Raw genomic sequence first — 20,763 nt, forward strand, 5'->3', positions numbered from 1 at the left:
AATTTTATATATTTATGTCAAATTTTAGATTTTGTAAAATTTTGTATATATACACATATATATAATTTATTTTATTTATAGCTAAAAAATATTATTTATAATGTATTTGCTAATATATTTTTAGTTAATTTATAGTTTTCAACGTGTGTATATATATATGTGTGTATATATATATATATATATATAAAATCAATAACCAAACGTCCCTTACTCTCCATATATCCAGTTTCCTACTTTAAATTAGTTGCCATCAAACAGTTCTAAGTATGAATTTGTAATCTACTCATGATCCTAATACTCAACCTACTCTCCTCCTTTTAATTTATAATGATCATACTCGAACTAAATTTCATAATCAACACACTATTATTAAGTTTATCAATTACTCTCCTTAATAGTAGTTTCCTTCTATAAATTAGTTGCCATCAAATAATTTCAATTATGAATTTATAATCTACTCATGATCCTAATACTCAATCTACTTTCCTCCTCCTAATTTATAATGATCCTAGTCAAGCTCGATTTCATAATCAATACACTATTATTAAGTTAATCAATACTTTACTTATATCTTGTTTAAATTTGTTGCCATCAAATACTTCTTGAGAAAGAATTTGTAATGATCCTACTCAAATTACTTGCCTTCTTTTAATCTACAATGATCCTACTCAAATTAAATAGGAGTATTAGATTGAAGTCATAATTAAGTTGTTTCTACCATATTCCCTATATTAGAAAATTTAAACATCAAAGATGAGTTGCTGCCAACTTCTCATTTTCTCTCTCAACAACAGCATTAACACCTCCCATTAATGCTATTTCTTCCTCTCAATAACCTCTGCTATAATAATAACTCCCTTCATCTTCTCCACCTGTTCCCTATAATCCCTCTTTTTTCCCCTCTTCTCCATAGCTCCTTTAATTCTCTTCACAATAAACTTTTTTGAACACACACACACAAAAAAAAAAATCAGACTCCAAAAAGTTTGACTAGATCTGGATTAATTTTCTACACTTGTTGTTTTTTTAATCCAAAGGCTTCACAGATAGTAAGTTTACTGTTCCATCATTCTCTTACTTGCTTTCTTCTTTTTTTCCCTCTCTTGAATTGTTTGCTCAGATGAACATCCTTCGTCAAAAAATTATACCACAGCAAAATAAATTATTGTTTTTTCATGTGTCGAGAGACTTGTATAGAAGTGAAGTTTGGACTTTACCAGATATTAGTTGTTGAGAGCTATATATATGTTTTACCCATTTTTGAAAAAGGAAAAGAAAAAAGAGAAGACCCTGTGTCCGTGTTCACACATTGAGTCAACTTTATGTTTTGTTATTATTCCAAAATTTTCTCATTGCACTTTTAACACAGTCAAAAAGAAATAAATTTTATTTTCCTTTGTCACATCAAGACATAGAAAAAAATAGAATAAAAACAAACACGTCCCAAAATAAAATGAGGTAAAAAGAATTAAAGTTTATTTTACATAGAGACAAGAAAGTCAGTAGAAAATGTGGTGGGGGTTGGAGGTTGGGGGGGTGGGTTTAGGGTTTGAGGAGATTTTTTTGTGTATATATATATCATACAGTGAGAAGTGAAATTCTACCATCACATCAACAATGCCTTCTTGAGAAGCTCAGTTTCTTGAGTAAGTCCATTTGTTCTTTAAACGTTTTTTTTTCTTTTTTTGTGTTATTTGTATACTATCTTCAGCTAATTCTCAACAACAAATACACTGATTTTGATTTTTAAACCATGGTGGCATGACGAATTAAGGAACCCTAGAGCAAAAAATGTAAATTTATAAGTCGTCACATCCTAAAAATGAATCACTTTTAACCATTTAGTACATGTTTGTGAATTTTTATTTTTTTTTATAAAAAAAAAATCCTGAACATATGTTGTTGAGCTTTTGCTTTTGTCCACGCTTCCGTATATATAATCTTTAGCATGTGTATGGTTTTTGTAAATCATAAACATGGGCGTTTTTTTTTTTTTTTGCAGATGAAATAATTTATCAGAGAAATTATTTTGAAGAAGATCGAGAAGGTATTCAAGATGTTTAATAACCACCAGCACTTGCTCGATATATCGTCCTCAGCTCAACGAACACCTGATAACGAGTTGGATTTCATTCGTGATGAAGAGTTTGATAGCAACTCTGGTGCTGATAACATGGAAGCTCCCAATTCAGGTGATGACGATCAAGCTGATCCAAACCAACCTCCAAACAAGAAGAAGCGTTATCATCGCCACACTCAGAATCAGATTCAGGAAATGGAGTCGTAAGTAATTTAATTTATATATACTGACAGTACATTTATTAACTATATATAACAATTGTTCCGTTTCTTTTTTGTCATTGTACAGCTTTTACAAGGAATGCAATCATCCAGATGACAAGCAAAGGAAGGAATTGGGAAGAAGACTTGGTTTGGAGCCATTACAAGTGAAATTTTGGTTCCAGAACAAGCGTACTCAGATGAAGGTGAAAAACTCTTTTTTCTTTTCTTGTCTGTAATGTAAAGTTAATATATTTGATGTAAAAAATTGAGATGAATACATTCATTCAATTTATATAGACAGGATGATTGAGGTACGTGTGCTTGAAAACTTTATAATTAGATTGTGATTTTATTGTTGTTACAGGCTCAACATGAGCGATGTGAGAACACACAGTTGAGGAATGAAAATGAGAAGCTTCGCGCTGAGAACATAAGGTACAAAGAAGCTTTGAGTAATGCAGCATGCCCAAATTGTGGAGGGCCAGCAGCTATAGGAGAGATGTCATTTGATGAGCATCAGTTGAGGATTGAAAATGCTCGTCTTAGAGATGAGGTAGGAGCATTACTAATTGAAAACCTGCCTCATTTTTCAAGTTATTAATTTTAGTACTTGTGAACACACCGATTATAAATTTTGCCTTTAACGGTTTGGATGAACACTCAATCCTACATAACCCTAAATGTTTTGATAAAGGTGATGCCCCCGACCCATTTTACACCTTTCCGTTCATTCGTCCACAATCCCCTCATCCTTTTAATTTACGTAATACATTTTTCTTTTTAGCCTATAAGAAACAATTTAATTTTGAAATTATAATTTTACCTTTTTAACTTTCCACACAATTAAACATTGTCACTTGTATTAGGACTGAGCAAGAAGATTTTAAAACGGAGTAATAAGAAAATAGTTCACATGAAATGGCATTCAAAGTGACTTGACGGAAATTTTAAGTTATTTTATGTTTTATGATACAGATTGACAGGATAACTGGAATAGCTGGAAAGTATGTTGGTAAATCAGCCCTTGGATATTCTCATCAACTTCCTCTTCCTCAGCCCGAAGCTCCTCGGGTTCTGGATCTTGCTTTTGGGCCTCAATCGGGCCTGCTTGGAGAAATGTACGCTGCTGGTGACCTTCTAAGAACTGCTGTTACGGGCCTTACAGATGCTGAGAAGCCCGTGGTCATTGAGCTTGCTGTTACTGCAATGGAGGAACTTATAAGGATGGCTCAAACTGAAGAGCCATTATGGTTGCCAAGCTCAGGCTCTGAGACTTTATGTGAGCAAGAATATGCTCGTATTTTCCCTCGAGGCCTTGGACCTAAGCCAGCTACACTCAATTCTGAAGCCTCACGAGAATCTGCTGTTGTGATTATGAATCATATCAATTTAGTTGAGATTTTGATGGATGTGGTAAGATTTCTAATTTTAATGTGCAACCTTACCTTCCTCGGACGAATACTTTGTGCACATTTTTAACTAATTGTACATTTCAGAACCAATGGACTACTGTTTTTGCTGGTCTGGTGTCAAAAGCAATGACTCTTGAAGTCTTATCAACTGGTGTCGCAGGAAATCACAATGGAGCATTGCAAGTGGTATTGTTCAGATTTCACTTAACAATATTTTGTTTGAATTCTTTCCTTCTTTTTTAAACAGATGAAATATACTCTAATTGATTTCCTTTTTTTGATGTTCTAATTTTAGATGACAGCAGAATTTCAAGTTCCATCTCCACTTGTTCCAACTCGGGAGAACTATTTCTTAAGATACTGTAAACAACATGGTGAAGGGACTTGGGTAGTGGTTGATGTTTCCCTGGACAACTTGCGCACTGTTTCAGTTCCGCGTTGCAGAAGAAGGCCATCTGGTTGTTTAATCCAAGAAATGCCAAATGGTTACTCAAGGGTATCGAAATTCCTCAAATTTTAAACTCTTTAGAACATGATTAAACTCTAAGTCCGTAACACATTGTTATTTGTGTAGGTTATATGGGTTGAACACGTTGAGGTGGATGAAAATGCTGTCCATGACATCTACAAACCTCTTGTCAATTCTGGGATTGCATTTGGAGCAAAACGCTGGGTAGCAACTTTAGATAGACAATGTGAACGCCTTGCAAGTGTGTTGGCGCTTAACATCCCAACAGGAGATGTTGGAAGTAATAGCAAAAAAAAAAAAATCTCTACTCTTTCATTAATTAGTCTGTCAATGCTGTACAATTGCAAATTACTAATGTTTTTTCGTCCTAATTTTCAGTCATTACTAGTCCAGCTGGTCGAAAGAGTATGCTAAAACTTGCTGAGAGAATGGTGATGAGCTTTTGTGCTGGAGTTGGTGCATCGACAACTCACATATGGACAACTTTGTCTGGAAGTGGTGCGGATGATGTTAGAGTCATGACTAGGAAGAGTATCGATGATCCAGGGAGACCTCCTGGTATTGTGCTGAGTGCTGCAACATCTTTTTGGCTTCCAGTTTCTCCTAAGAGAGTGTTTGATTTTCTCCGCGATGAGAACTCTAGAAATGAGGTAAAGCATATTCACCTTCAATTAAGTTGTCCACTTTTATCAAATTCGCTCTGTTTTATTGTGTCCTAATCTAATTCACTGCTAAATATATGTGCAGTGGGATATTCTTTCAAATGGTGGGATTGTTCAGGAAATGGCACACATTGCAAATGGTCGTGATCCAGGAAACTGTGTTTCTCTACTCCGTGTCAATGTATGATATCCGGGTTTGTTAATTTTTTATTAATTTTGGCAAAAAAATACTCAAATAAGTATTTCTATTTTTGCAGACTGGAACAAACTCTAACCAGAGTAACATGCTGATACTCCAAGAGAGCACAACTGATGTAACAGGATCTTACGTCATTTACGCTCCAGTTGATATTGCTGCAATGAACGTGGTGTTAGGTGGGGGTGACCCTGACTATGTTGCTCTGTTGCCATCTGGTTTTGCTATTCTTCCAGACGGACCGATGAATTATCATGGTGGAGGTAATTCAGAAATTGATTCTCCTGGTGGATCGCTACTAACTGTAGCATTTCAGATATTGGTTGATTCAGTCCCAACTGCAAAGCTTTCCCTTGGCTCTGTTGCGACTGTTAATAGTCTCATCAAATGCACCGTTGAAAAGATCAAAGGTGCTGTAACTTCCGCAAATGCATGAAGGTAAAACATCTTTTACACATGTTTATGAATTGGATTTTTATATACTACTTGCAATGTGTTTTACTTCCTTTATCCCAGTTTAACTTTAAACTTCTCCTAGTGAAATGATTTTTATCCAAACACTTGTTTTGAACCTACAAGTTTCAATAGCCTTATACTATTATAAGTTACTCCTATTTTTGTTGCATCTTTTTATTTTTTTTTGTGATAGGCGGCAGGTGGTCTTGGATGGGGGAGAGTTGAAAGAAGTTACAAGTTAGATGAAGGGGAAGGGAGCTAGTGGAGAAGGCAACTTAAAGGAAATCCTTGCAGGTGGTGATTGTTTTTTTGGCAAAAAAACATTTCACTATCCTGTAAGGATGTAGTTTTTTTTTGGTTTTAATATATAGGGTTTAGGGTAGACTTTGCCAATGTTATATTGGTATATGTCAAGAATATTATAAAACTAAGCTAGCAAACAAAGCTTTATTTTGTTTTGAACCCTTTTGCTTTAAGGGTTAATTGTTGGAACAAGTTAGTTCTCTATGTTTTAAAAAGAAGTTTAGTTTGACTTCTGAAAAGCTTGTGTTATAATTTGCTACCGCTATTTGCTATTTTTTTTTTTTTGCATTAATTTGAAATATTTTAGTTTCCGATATGTTGCATGGAAGTTGCAAAATGATTCGTGAAGAATTAATCCATGAGTTAGATTCATGGTGTTTGCAACTTATCATACTTGGTCGACAAATGATCAAAATCATTTTTAAGAACTCATACAGGAATCCAATATTAAGGGCTTATTCGGTATAAAACAAATATTTTTTAAAAAATATTATCTTTTTTTTCATATCCGATTAGTCAAATATTTTGAAAATCTTTTTTTTTTAAGAAACCTAATAGTTTCTTACTTCCACGGGCCTCACCTTCACCTCCAACTTCCATAACTCCTATCCCCACCACCCATCCTTCGCCTCCTTCTCCCGAGTATTTGTCTAATTTATATACAAATATTTTTATAATAATATTTTTTTTCATATAATATATGTAATAACTCATACAAATTAATACCAATATTTTTTTGATCTGAACATGTTAATCCATTCCTTCTATCAATTTCCAAGGATAGTAATTAAGGGTCAACTACAACTTGACAAGTTTCAACAAAGTTTTACAAAGGTAATTTTTTTGTGTATCTAGTTTATATACCAGAGGGTTATAATAATAGACCTTGTGGACTTGTGTTGTAGTGAGACCTATTTTCGTTAATACAACACCACACAGACATTGTCCGAGTAAATGAAAGAAAAAAAATACTACTAAAAATTATTTTCCTCGGTATCGAACATACGATAAGTTTATTAAAGAATAAAAACAAGAACATGTTACGAAGAAAGTTGAAGAGAGTAGAAGAATAACATGTTCTTCTCAAATTAGGTTTGACAATTAAGAAAGAAAATGGAAAAGTCAAACTTTGCTATAATTGTACCATATCTAAAAAGAGGACGACGTTAGTGGATATTTCCGGTAATATATTTTTTGCATTGATACGAATCATCAATAACTTGTTCAAAATATTATGTCATTATCACTACTACTTTTGTATATTCTACGTTTATTTATAACATTTCTAACTGAAAAATAGACCTATAATGAGAAAATAAAAATATTTCGTCTCGTTGAGTGGGACTTGAGAAATTAAGTGAAATAGTAGTTGTACATGATTAGCAGGATGTATTAATGAATTTTAATGGCAAAGACTATTGAAGTTGTTGCATCACATAAATGAACTGTGCATGACTTTGGTATAAGAGGCCACAATTCACTATTCAGTAAAGCCAGTTTCACTGGTGGTTCCCATTATGTTTCCTGTACACACAGCATCATAACTCAGAATATTAAACACCTTATAATATAATACTTATACACTTCCCTTATTGGTATATCTCAGTATCGACGATAAGACCAAAAATAAATATTATTTATTTATATGCGCTCATGGGGCTGGATGATACTACTATGCCAAATCATGTAGCCTTTACACAATATGCATAGCATATTAGTTGTTCACATTGATTACGATTTTAGTTTTAGTAAATTGTATCTTTTTCAGATCAATAAATAGAACTTAAATTATATTAAAGTTAAGTGTCGTTTATTTTTATTAAGATTAACACCTTTTTGAATTTGGATAAATATTTATTATTTAACTATTAATTATATGCATTAATAAGATCAAGATTTCTACCTGGGGGATTGATGACTTGGACAAAAAAAAAAGATGTTGTATTAAAATTTAAATTTTAAAGATCAACTTTCACACATAGTAAACACAAAATTCATATTTGTATGTTATAGTAAAATTTGCATAATTGTGCTTCACAGCAAACATAAAGATGTATAATTCGCTATACATATACAAAGAAACACCAACGATTCTCTTCTCAAAGTAATAGAGAGAGTCTTTTTCTAGTTAGACTTCGCTATACATATATAAAAGATAGCAATTGTATACAAATCAATTGTATAAATTGTGTATGTATAAAACGAGAAAGAGAGAAAAACAAAAAAAAATTGGCAAGACAATATTTGTATTGTATAATTATAAGTGTATAGGACGAAGATATATGTATTTGCAAGTGTATATACAATTTTCTCTCGTTTTATATAAACAGAAACACAATTTATACATTTAGTTTATGTTTGTATAAGGGATAGAGGTGAGGGTGGCGAGAGAGATCTGGGAGAGGGGAGAGAGGAGAACGAAAATACATGTATATATACAATTTTTTCTCGCTTTATACAAACAGAAACATATTTTATACACTTGTGTTTGTATAAAAGTGAGAGGGAGCGAGCAAGAGATGGAGCAAGAGAGGGAGAGTGGCGAGTGAGAGTTTGAGGGATAGAAGTGACTGGTAAACAGTTTGCTACAGGGCACAATGAAATTAGAGTGTGGTTATAACATTTAATTTGATTAATAATATTTGTCATTATATAGAAATTTCTCAATTTTAAATAACTAAAAATATTTGTTTTTCAATCACTATATATTAACTTATATACACTAATAGTGGTAGAAGAAAAAAATTACACCATTAATTCATTTTTAGAAATACTTATTTCTCTTAATATATTCACTTATTATTAATATTTATATAATAAAAAGAAAGCATTTCATCGCTTTCTTGTCCTCATTATTTTCACCTCGTTCTCCATCAACACCATTAAAGCAATTTGAGACAAATTATCAATGGTAACTTTTTACTCTCTTTTTTTCTTTTTAAATCTAGATTAATTAATCTCATAAAAAATTATTCATAACTTATTAAGTCTTTCTTTTAACATGAAAAAGTTTTTGGATAGGTGCTTCCATTGCTTCAAACTATCTTTTCTCTTCTTAGTTCATTCGATTGACACTAGAAAAACATATTTTGATCTATATACCTTCATATGTATTCCAATTTATTTAAGTTGTATTCAAATCAATTTATTTCAGTAATACTCAAAGTCGATAATATAAAAAAATATTTGAACATTATTTCAAAAAAAAAAAAATCTTAAATCTGTAAACGTGTTTTTTTTTTTAAAAAAAAGAGCAACTAAAAAATCATTAATCTTTATTTATGAAAATATAAAAATTAGATTAAAATAAATTCATATTTCTAAAAAAATAAAATGACGGTATAATTTTCTTGTCGGTGGATAGTAGTTAATCTCAATCTCATAATCTATCTTTTTTTAATTAATAATTATCAAATAAACAGACATATCACTCAGAACGATAGATAGTCAAGATCTACCTAATTATTTAAACCCATTTATAAACCTATTTAAAACAAATTTAAGTGATATACATAAACAATATTGTAAAGATTTTTCTTACCCTAGGTAAAACTTAAGAAGTCATAGCATGTACTAATCTATTTTTCTAAGTTACATTATCGTGTAAATGACTTAAAATTAGTGCCATAGTGGATGATGTGAATGAAGGAGATCAAAACTCAAAAGTTTAGTTGAAAGCGAAGAACGTCACTAAATTTACTATAAAATTTTTATCGAAATAGTGAGAAAATTTAAAATATAAGTGTTTCTACGAGGAAAATTTTGGAGACTTTCTACTATTTTAATGAGAATCTATTTATAACATGCATTTTTTCAATGAGCTAGTTTAATGAAAAAACACGTTTTTATAACACAAATTTCTCATTATATCATGATAGAAAAAAAACTTTGGGTTGAGAAAAAGACCAAAGCGCGCTGGACTATTTAAACCATGACCAATTTGATTAGCTTGTTTTTTTGTTACAATTATATAATCAGGCTAACTTAACCCCCTCCTTGTACAAGATGTCCCTTTCAGTTCAGTGGCAATAAAATAGTGACTCGAAAAAAACAAAAAACATTCTCAATCATGAATAGACAATTATAATGGTATTAGATAAAATTTGCACGAGATATAAGAAGCTACCAAGAGCATTTGATGCTAAAACATGGACCACAAATTAACTTGGAGTACCAACTATCTGATACAATTTTTTTATCGGAAAATGACCTAAAATATCCTTAAAGTATTGGAAATGGTACAATTGTCCTCCATCCATCTATTGGTTCCAAATATCCTTCTCACTCACCTATTGGTCCAAAATATCCTTGTCATCCACCTTTTGGTTTAAACTTGACCACTTATTTAACGGTTTTATATTTAAACTATTTAAATATTTTTTAAAATACGTGACGCTCAACAATTTGTTATAATTTAACTTGTTAGTATAATTTATAAATCAATCAACTACCCACCCATTACTAACTAAATCCCTCTAAATTAATAAACCTGTCACATTATTAATGCTAGCTACTACCAATTGGTGTTTTTAAAAATTATAGAAGTAAATTATCATACATTCAAGTGGCTAATTAAATATCAACGATAAACTTAAAAGTTTGACTATGTTCATCTTAATTATTCTTACGTCTCAATTATGTGATGTTACTTCGTAGTTAACTTTTTTTTCAAAATAATATATTAAAGGTTTTAAAACAAATCATAAATATTTATCAAATTATATTTAAAAAAAAGTGCATGAATTAATTTGGGATGTATATACTTCTTGACCTTTAATCATAAATTTCTAATTCAATTTTGAAAGAAAGTGTCCTCCTAAATAAGCGGCTCAACCTAAATTTAATTGGGGCTTCGATTCGGACTCGAATAATTTTGAATGTCATTTTTAGGTATCTATAAATTCATCGTGTTTTAGTAGTTTTTATGACGATTTTGATATTATAATTGGATTATTAATTGGGTAAGGTTTAACTAGTAATGAGTGGGTATTGGGTTGGTTCATAAATTATATTAATAAATTAAAATTATAACCAATAGTTGAACGCCAAATATTTTAAAAAATATTTAAAGAGTTTAATTTTAAAACAATTAAAAAAGTGGTCAATTTTGAACACAAAGGTGGATGACAAGGGTATTTTGGAACCAATAGGTTGATGAAAAAGGCATTTTGAAGCCAATATGTGGATGAAGGGTAATTTTATACCATTTTCAATACTCCAAAGGTACTTTAGGTCTTTTTCCATTTTTTTATTGATATAAAAAAAAATGAAATCATTTTATACTCAAAACTCGTTTAACATGATATTGATCCGCCTGCAGTCTGTAGTCATGGAATATCATAACACATTAAAGATCACAAAAGTTCTATACCGTCTTCATGTCTTTTGTTTTTCTTGCTCAAGTTATATGTAGAAAATGAAGAGGAATAGAATATTTTGAAAATGGATGTGTTGTTAGTACTAAATATGAAGAAAAAATGATATTACCAGAACATCTAAAAAGTCGTCTGACAAAATTTAAGATACTCTTTCCGTTCATTTTAACTTAGATTACTATTATAAAATAATTTAACTTTACTAGTCAACTTTGAACATACCAAGAAAAGATTAAATGTTTCTTATTTTACCTTCAGCATTAATTATTTGTTCTCCAAAAATATGAATATTATGGTAATTAAAATTCTCATAATCAATTATTATTGTTAAGAAGCGTGCAATAGAACGAATAAAAGTGAAAGGAAAGAGTAATTCATGTAAAGTTGTTTTTTAGCTAATGAATAGACAAACAAATCAAATAGACGACCAGAATGACATAAAACACAAAGTAGTACAAATGCATTAATCGATAGTCTCCCCACTTTTTATAGTACAATTAGTTTCACTGTTGATGATCATCTACTTCTCCTCTAGCTGCTCACAAAAGGAACACAAATAGTTAACATGTTGATGGTAAGTGGTCCAGACCAGTGTCTTGTAGTTATTAACTTTGAATGAAAGTAAATAGCTAGGGACTGAGACAGCAGCTTCATTACATATTCCTAGCTGTTTGGCCTAATATTGTAGCTACGTATCTGGACCCCTTACGATATATGGATCTGCAATTCACAGTTAATGGTCGTGAAATTAATACTTGGGCTGAGTCATACTATAGAAAAAAAAAACCTTGTAAAAGATTAAATCAAAAGATAAGAACCAACTGATGTAAAATCAAACTTTGCAAGTGCTCTTTAATTTACTGGTTTAATGGTATGGATCATTTAAAATAATTGGCCAGCCTTTAAAGGACTACAGAAGCCTATCATTGGAGGTTCAAACAAGTGTTTCAGACTTTCATGAGTTTCCTACGGCTCCGAGTATTGGAACCGAAATAATTAGCTGTCATGCAAAATCTAACCAACAGACCTGGAGAAACTACGAGTAACAAGACAAACGAGAAATATACCATAAGATACAAACTTAATGTGGTTTGGGAAATGAACAATCCACTGTATAATATAATAATAAAAAATATACAAAGAAATATTCGGAATACAAAGAGATTCACACAAGCAATAACAAAAATCTCAAAGTCTCAAGAACTATATTGTGAATACTACTATGTTAGAAGAAACGAATTCCTATTTATACAGTCCTAAACTTTTTCCTAAAAAAAAAAAGACTAGCCAAATATGGCGAATTTACTTAAGAAATTAGGGCAAATACCCAACACAAAGCCTGTATGGACGACCATAAGATGGATAGGACGGCCCATCCATTTACTAATGCTAAGATAGGGAGAAAGCATCCATCCCAAACAAATTATTCAAATCTCTAGTTAAATTCTTTTATATTCAAGTTACAATTCATCAAACACAGAAATTGAACTATTACGCGAAGCAAAAATCCCTTCTTTTCTGGTATGCAGATACACTTGAAATGGATTAAAGTTTTGAGGTAAATCACATCATAATGAAGGAGGAGAAGTCCTGCCAATGGGACTATATATTAGCAAAAGCTTTGAAAATCGAGACAAAAGTTTAACATCATTCCACACACTAGTTGTGCAAATACTCCTAAGTAGCAGATGAAGAGAATACAGGATAAACCAGGAAAGTTTTATCCACATACTAATGCTGATAACTGACATTTCGGATTCTGCTGTCAAAATACTTCAAAGCTTAAAGTTTGAGGAAGCTGAACCACATATCAGACAGCACGTTTTTGTATCACATTTCACAAGCATAGAGTGACTTGAATAAACTGCCACAAAGCTTGCCTAATCAACTGAAAGCACCAGATCTTTCAATTTAACAATTTCTTAGAATACTCTTGTTGAGAATATTAGCAAGACAATGACACTATCGTTATGAATCCAGACCCTTCTTTAACCCAAGTTCAAAATATGAGGGAAGCCAAAGATAACCAAAATAACAAATGTGATATTTCTTGAGTTGATTTAATACCATGGAACTAAGTTTTACATCAAAATTTCCACTTAAATTTACAAAAGCATATCTAACAGCTCAATATTTCCTTGTAATATGATTAATGTAACAAAAAGAAAAGATATGCAAACCAAATAAGCATCTTGTCTGGGGCTGAGTTCATTGAATAAAATGGAACCACCAGACACAAGTTCCATAAATTACAAGACTCTTTTCTGAATCCTCGTCAATCAGCACTTCGACCAAATAAAGCATCATATGTAGTATAAACTTTGTAGGAAAAAAACAAGAATTCAGCCACATATGTACAAACATATCACCTGAAATAAGCAATTAAGTTCCAGCAGAGGGCAGTGCCGCCATGAAAGAATTGTATGATGATTCAAGATCGAAATGGAGTTGACGGGCCTGCTGTTCTGTCAACTCATCTGCAGCTCCCATTTTTGACAGCCTTGAGAGCCACTCTCTCATCTTTGTCTTCCCCTCAAAATCAGATGGAAGTATTAAAAGTTTATTAAGGGAAGATGATAGGTCTGACAAAAGGGGATGGACCTGGTCTACAGCAATCATATTCAGCTTCAAAGAGTCCATCGCAGTGATGAAGTTCTGCACACACTCAGCCACAACAGAAGCTGAGGATGCAGATGATGTAGCAGCGGCGGCACGGTGCTCCACAGTGGCAGGCACCCCAGAGGTCACAAGCCGGTTTAAGGCAGCAGGGCAATCCATTTTGTAGGTGTCATGAAATCGCTCAATGCTAGGTACGGTATCTTTCAACGTGGAAGATAAAGTTTTGAAATGAGCAATCAACTTCTGGCATTCAGCTTCATATTCAGCTGGTGAAATGATGTCACGAACATAAGCCTTCTCGAGCTTTTCGGTTGCCTTTATTATAGCAAAGAGCTCTGCAAAGTTTTCGTACATTTCTCTTTCCCGCTTATCATTCCATAGTTTAACCTCCATGGGAGTTGGCAACAATATTTTGACCTTTGTCAAAAAGGTTGGAGAAGAGGATGGGACACGCGCAAAGATGCTAGTCTTTGTCACTGCAAGAACATTATGCCCTACTGTTACAATATGCCAATCTACAACTAACAAATATCTTTTAATTACAGTGATCAGACTTGTAGGCGCTAACCTCCATACAGATATTTGGAAATAGAATTTACCAATTGGATATAGTGTAGATTCATTTAATTGAAAAGTGCACAAAAGTTCAAACTTCAAAGAACAGCACATATAGAATTTCCCTCAGATATGATAGCTTAAAATAAATTTGTCAGTCTACTAAACTAAATGAAAAAAAGATCACCATTGCGAGGTGAAAAGGACCAGTTCAATAGACATCCTAGACAAATTTATTTGGGATCCCAGTATTCCGAATAATGACAAATACAGTTACCATCCCAGAAATGGGTGACAGACAATACGTCCCCAGCAATAGATATTATATTTCTCTCCGATAGTTTCTAGTCCCAAAGTTCCCTCAAGAGGTCAAGTTTGATTAACATGCAGAAAGCATCTCAAGTGAAAATACAGGAGTTAAAACTACATGGAATTATCTCAGTTTATCAGAAGAGGAAGACAGAAAGGAAGTTGAAACCAGGAAAAAAAATGAGAAATAAATAAAGAAAGAAGACTACGAGAGGAAGACAGAAAAATAAGTCTTCATCAAAAATAAGATTGGAGAGTTAGCGAGAAATGAAAGATGGAGAAGGGGGGCGAAAGAAGGGAATGAGTAGAGACAAATTGCTGTGTCAGATTATTTATTTTTTATAATTTCATCCCTGGCTATCTGGGGTGTATACATCAATAGACAAATACAAGAAGGGGGGCTGGGCCTTACCTCCGAATACAACACAAGGTTTAAGAGTATTAAATCCTTTACAAACAGAGTGAAAGGAGGAAAATGTAACAATAACAGTCCAACATCGTGAAAAGGTATACATATACAAGTAACTAACAAAAAAATTCCCCCTGTCATGTTTGAGCCTTATATCAAATTCATTTCAGCTAAACAAAATAAAACTGCCTTATATATCGTACGGAGTCCTGAAAAGGTCAAATCTACTGAAACAATTGAAACTCTATCTCTGATTGTAGATAAAGACCTTTCTCCAACTAATATTCATCATTTAGCTGTGAGATTATGCTTAGCTATTTTTTAGATTAGTGTGTACCCTTTACCATTGTGTTCTCTTAATTGGTTAGATTTAAGTCTGGTCTACTGACATTATAATTATCTTCTTATTAGACTTCAGAGATAAGTTTTAAATGCATTGGGAATTCCAACTTATCAAAAGTTCATCAGACAACAAACAACAACATACCCAGTGTAAGTGAGATCTGGGAAGTTCAAAACACAATAAATATAACCTTTTCTTACTATGTTTGAATTGAATTGATCTAGCTCTGTTCCTATATTTCATTCTTATTTTTCTCTTCTCTCTCTCTCTGATTCCTTTTTCTGTCCTCACTTCTACCCCTTTACTTTCTCCCCTCTCCTGTTTTGGTACATCCTCACTTCTTACCCTAATGTTACACTGTCAACAGAAAGAACAATCCTATAAATCAGTTCCAGAGAGAAGAAAAACTAATAGAAATTTTGAAATAAATCAAACAATGTAGTAAAATAGTGGAAAACCTAACCACAAGCAAATACATCTGATGTCACGAACCAAATGCAAGTAAAAAAAACAGGCACATGTAAGGAGATATGGATAAATGTTGTTATACAAATAAGATCAACTTAATGCACACCTTACTCACTACTTGGGGCCAGCTATATGAGTCTACTTCTCTATTCAGCTCTATTTTCTCCTCTTTTCCTCCATTTTTTCCATGAGTATGGGTAAAACATAAGAACACCTTGATCAATTTGTACCTTCTACATATCTTCATCAATCTTTCAGCATTACATTATTACTTTATACATTTTGTCTTATCAATTCCACATATCCATCTTTAACATCAGCATTTCAAAAATACATATTTCATATGCTTGTTTCATCTGGTTCTGCTTAAATTTCTTCAAGGAAAAAATACATTACCCGAGCTAATAGTCCTCCAAATGGGATATGCAACAATAAAAATCTGAGCTTCCGATTTAAAAAAAGAGCAGTAAGCCGTAAGGATGAGTAAGACAATCCATCAAAACCTATGTTGCTCAGACACTTCAACGGCACCCATATCTTATCCTTCAAAAAAGCACTATTTTCAAAGGATCCAACATGTACCCATTGACATTTTGTAGAGTCCGAGCAACATCGTTCAAAAGCAATCTGAGCAAACAAAATAAAGCCCCTTCTTACACAGATCATATTATTATTACTAATTAAATACTAAAATCCTCCATAAACATGATACAGAGATAGAGCTGGAAATCTCTGGTTAGAACAAACATGCTTAAAGATACGGATCTAGCCCTTAGCTACGGATTCAATCACATCCATTGTTGTTTATATGTATTGGATCAGTAAAAATATTAAAAATTACCCTAAAATTAACAACATGGAAAGATATATCTCAAGAAATTGAAGAAACAAATAATAAAGTTTGGTGAGTAAATACGAGATAAAAAGAGTAAGGAGAAAAGACTTACGGTAAAGAAGAAGGTGAAAGACGGGACTTTGAATAATGGGAAGAGTGTTGCAGGTAATCAAGAATAAGAGAGAGAAAGGGGTATTGTCTCTGTACTCTTTTGCTTGCGACATACACAGGTTGCGTGTACACTTTTATTTTTTTTCATACATCTCCTTATATTATATACTAGTAATATTTTTAAATGGAAAAGGGTCTAAAAGTATCCTCAAAGTATTTAAAATAATATAAAATTATCCTTAAAGTATTTAAAATGATATAAAATTATCCTACATCTACTTATTGGCTCAAAAATATTCTTTCCATCCACTTATTGGGTCCAAAATACTCTTGTTATCTGATGTCTTTTGGGTTGACTAATGCCCCAGCCGCTTTTATGGACTTGATGACATGTGTGTTCAGGCCATACCTTGATTCATTTGTTATCATCTTCATTGATGACATATTGGTATACTCGCGGAGCCGGAGTGAGCATGAGCAGCATTTGAAGATAGTGCTCCAGACTTTGAGAGATCAGCAGCTTTATGCCAAGTTCTCAAAGAAAAATAATGGGTGTTCAACATTATTTCCGACATGGAATAGTATACCTCTCGTGAATCTCTTCGATAGAGATTGGACATCCATTGTTCGAACCAAAAATCTGAAGGGATTAAGAAGTGAAGTGAAAAAGTATTTTTAAGAAATTCAAAAATATTAACAAACATTGATAATGTGAGATGAGTTTTAGGCGATACCTAGAAATTAATGAAATACTTTTGAAAAATCGCAAGGACATGCATGCTAGAGAAGTTGGATATTTGAAATTGAAATTGAAATTGTGGAGAAAGAAAAGAAGAAAGATTGTATAATATAGGGGTGGGGGGAGGGAGTGAAAAAAAAGGGTTTTGTTTTGGGAAATTTTTTTTATACAATTAATGGGCCTAATATAGCAAACTGGTCGATATTTTACCTTTTAAAAAAAATAACTGAAAGGGGAGCTATTTCATTTAATTACCTTTCTTAGTTTTATCCCTTTAAAATTATATCAAATATTCATTAAAGGGAAGGGGCTGATAGCCTCTAAAATTAAAGTGTGTAAATTAATTTTGTAATTAACTATAAGGTGTAATTTATGTCCTTTTTTTAAAAAAAAGTTAAAATTTGTAATTAGATTCGTAAAAAAATAATTTTACTTCTCAAATACTTAATACTTCCTATATTTTAATTTAAGTGGAAACTTTTAAAATTTTGAAGTACTTTTAACTTATGTTTATTATGAGTGAGAAGCTTTTATAGCTAATTAAATACATTATAAAATGTCTAAGACAACAAATTTACAAAAACTATGTTGTAGATATTATTATCTATATTATTTGATAAGATATAAAAAGAGTATAAATGGACAAGAAATGCTACTTTATACCTAACTAAACCTAAAGGCAAGTGATTAGTTGCTTGTTTCCACCTAATTGGGTGAACTCGCAATTTCACCAATCAATTATGAGCACTTTTTATTTGACTCTTTAATTTTTATATGGTTAGATAATATATGTCGTTAGGTTGGTGAAATGTGATATAGAAAAAATATTATAAATTGAGATAAAATAATTTTTGAAAGAAGTTGGGACGAGGTTGTCAATAATAGATTACCAAGAGAAATCGGTAAAAGAAATTTCCACCCAAGATTTAATAGTTGGTCCATTCTCAGCCTCGGTAAAGTCCATCTTGTTGCAATGGGAATGAACAAAAACAAATAAGTTTTGGCTAATGTGATAAAGATACCAATTAGTGTTCCAAAGACTTTACCTCCTTTATTTATGCCAAATATATCAGGAACAAATATGTACGGAATAGAAAGATTCCAACCTCCCAAGTAAAGAACTGTTACAAATAATGAAGAAACTAGTAGATTCAGATATGAAGCAATGTAAAATAAACCAAATTTGATACCAGAATATTCGGTTTGATACCCTGCTACTAATTCTTCTTCTGCTTCTGGTAAATCAAAAGGTAATCTTTCACACTCGGCGAGAGAAGAAATTAGAAAAACGATAAATCCGATGGGTTGACGCCACAAATTCCACCTTTATGATAAAATAAGTACTTACTATGATATGCAGAACAAAATAATTCATAAAATATAAAAATTATTATTTTTAATTTTTTAATTAAACGATTGATTAATATTTGACTGGTTGAGAACCCTATAATTATCAGCTATTTAATTTCATGTCAAATTTCGATATAATCACTAAGCCAAATAAAATATCAATTTAATTGTAAAAAAATTATTACAAAAGGTATATTTTTCTTTTATCAGAAGTTTCAGCCTTTTAGATTTAACCTTTAAAAATAAAAACCAAAATATTTTATTTCGATGCGAATTTGAATGGAAAAAGCATAACTTAAATATTGAATATAATAATAATAATAATAATAATAATATTCCTCGAAGAAGAAAGAAAAAGAAATTAGAAAACGACATTTAGTCGGTAGGTATAATTATATGTTCCATATCTTTTTTTCCTATCTAATCCTCACATTGACTTTTGTGACTTTTTCAGTATCACACAATTATTTTTCTTCCTTAATTGCCCATATTTTTTTATTAAAATGTTATTCATATATACCTAATCAATAACAATGACAAAATAAAAAAATCATCCAAGATTCTCGCCTGAGGAACCCACATAAAGTAATCGAATATAAATATTACAATAACACCACATTAAAGAACTAATAAAAAGTTTTGAAAAGTATAAGTGATTGTCGATACATCTCATGAATTAATTTCGTATTCAAGTTTTGTTTATGAATATTTTAATAGAGAAACACCTTAATGAACCTTTTTTAATGTAAATTCAAACTAAAAAAAAAAAATGAAGACAATTGCAACACACAAAAAGAATGGCCCTTTTTTCTCAGCTTATAAAAATCTCATTATCTTGATTGATTAATGACTCAGATGTGACAAAGCAGAAAATTGTAAACTGCTATACATGCATGGACAATTGACCTAGCGATTATTTTTTTGTCCATTTGATATTTAGCCACTAAGGCTATACAATTCAAAGCAAAAGTCTTCCAACACAGCGCTTGATAAACCATACACAGCGAGTATTATTTTCTGAGTCAATTTTTTAAATTGTCATTCAAATTAAAAGAATTGCCTTGAAACATCATTTATGTTTCATTTAGGATCAAAATAGCATTCAATTATTACTATTTTTCTCCAAATATACTTGACACTTTAAAATCATCACTCTCTCCTAGTTGGCATGATATGTCATTAAAGTCATTTTTAATAATAGACTAATTTAATTCATTAAATCCATTTTACTAAAATAATGATCATATTAGTTTACTTTATTTTAATCTATTAAGAATAAATTTTCATACTTAAAATATTTTATCATAATTAAACTTTTTATTTTTTATGTTATGAAGAATACATTTTTAAAATGTATTATAATTTTATTAATTTTGAATACTTATAAACACATACATTGAAAAAAATATTTACATACATATCACTCATTAACGTTAATTTATATCAATTAATCATAAGTTGTAGAATAAATCAATAATATCAAAGGTCAATTAATTATTACAATAATATTAATTGTATATTTTGCAATTGATGCTTCCGATATTGTTTTTTGAAAAAAAAGAATAAGTAAGTGAATAACATTATATTTTTAATCCATTAGAAATACTAAATACCTCAAAAGTCTCCTTAAATTCTAGTTGATAAGCCCTACCATTAATTAATCATTTTAAGAAAAATAATAGATCTATTTAATTCATCAAACTTATGTCTCTACAAAATAAATATATAAATTACATGAGAATTTATGAAGATTATAAGGAAAGTAATTTAAAGAGTCTAACAACTTTATATATTGTCACCAAACAAAATTCAATGGAAAATCATTGTGTGCAATTGCTACCTAATAATTTTAAAATTCCTAACTAAATT

At 31.3% G+C, this 20,763-nt stretch overlaps 2 protein-coding genes across 10 annotated transcripts; one reads left to right on the top strand and one right to left on the bottom strand.

Annotated features, from left to right (window-relative positions):
• Positions 1-760: 760 nt before the first annotated feature.
• LOC101259395 (homeobox-leucine zipper protein PROTODERMAL FACTOR 2) lies at positions 761-6,020 on the top strand. Of its 2 annotated transcripts, none has more exons than XM_010318312.4 (12): positions 761-1,049; positions 2,003-2,283; positions 2,369-2,486; positions 2,648-2,836; positions 3,259-3,696; positions 3,780-3,881; positions 3,991-4,191; positions 4,270-4,444; positions 4,543-4,814; positions 4,912-5,007; positions 5,084-5,460; positions 5,672-6,020. In XM_010318312.4, exons 2-11 carry the CDS (start codon positions 2,057-2,059, stop codon positions 5,456-5,458), a joined length of 2,193 nt encoding a protein of 730 aa, XP_010316614.1. In that variant the 5' UTR covers positions 761-1,049; positions 2,003-2,056; the 3' UTR covers positions 5,459-5,460; positions 5,672-6,020. The 2 variants fall into 2 exon arrangements, with proteins under 2 accessions (XP_010316614.1, XP_004232734.1); XM_004232686.5 differs by lacking the exon at positions 761-1,049 and adding an exon at positions 1,532-1,646.
• Positions 6,021-11,513: 5,493 nt separating this feature from the next.
• On the bottom strand, positions 11,514-17,666 carry LOC101258121 (vacuolar protein sorting-associated protein 28 homolog 2). Of its 8 annotated transcripts, none has more exons than XM_069293714.1 (4): positions 17,540-17,666; positions 16,807-17,445; positions 13,526-14,251; positions 11,514-11,876 (listed from the first exon to the last, which is right to left on the bottom strand). In XM_069293714.1, the coding sequence occupies exons 2-3, from the start codon at positions 16,916-16,918 to the stop codon at positions 13,539-13,541; spliced, it is 825 nt and encodes a 274-aa protein (XP_069149815.1). In that variant the 5' UTR covers positions 16,919-17,445; positions 17,540-17,666; the 3' UTR covers positions 11,514-11,876; positions 13,526-13,538. The 8 variants fall into 8 exon arrangements, with proteins under 8 accessions (XP_069149815.1, XP_069149818.1, XP_069149819.1 ...); XM_069293717.1 differs by lacking the exon at positions 17,540-17,666 and adding an exon at positions 16,256-16,486 and having other exon boundaries at positions 16,807-16,935; XM_069293718.1 differs by lacking the exon at positions 17,540-17,666 and adding an exon at positions 15,966-16,486 and having other exon boundaries at positions 16,807-16,932.
• Between the last annotated feature and the right edge of the window lie 3,097 nt (positions 17,667-20,763).

Source organism: Solanum lycopersicum, chromosome 2 (assembly GCF_036512215.1).
Source record: "Solanum lycopersicum chromosome 2, SLM_r2.1".
NCBI lineage: Eukaryota > Viridiplantae > Streptophyta > Magnoliopsida > Solanales > Solanaceae > Solanum > Solanum lycopersicum.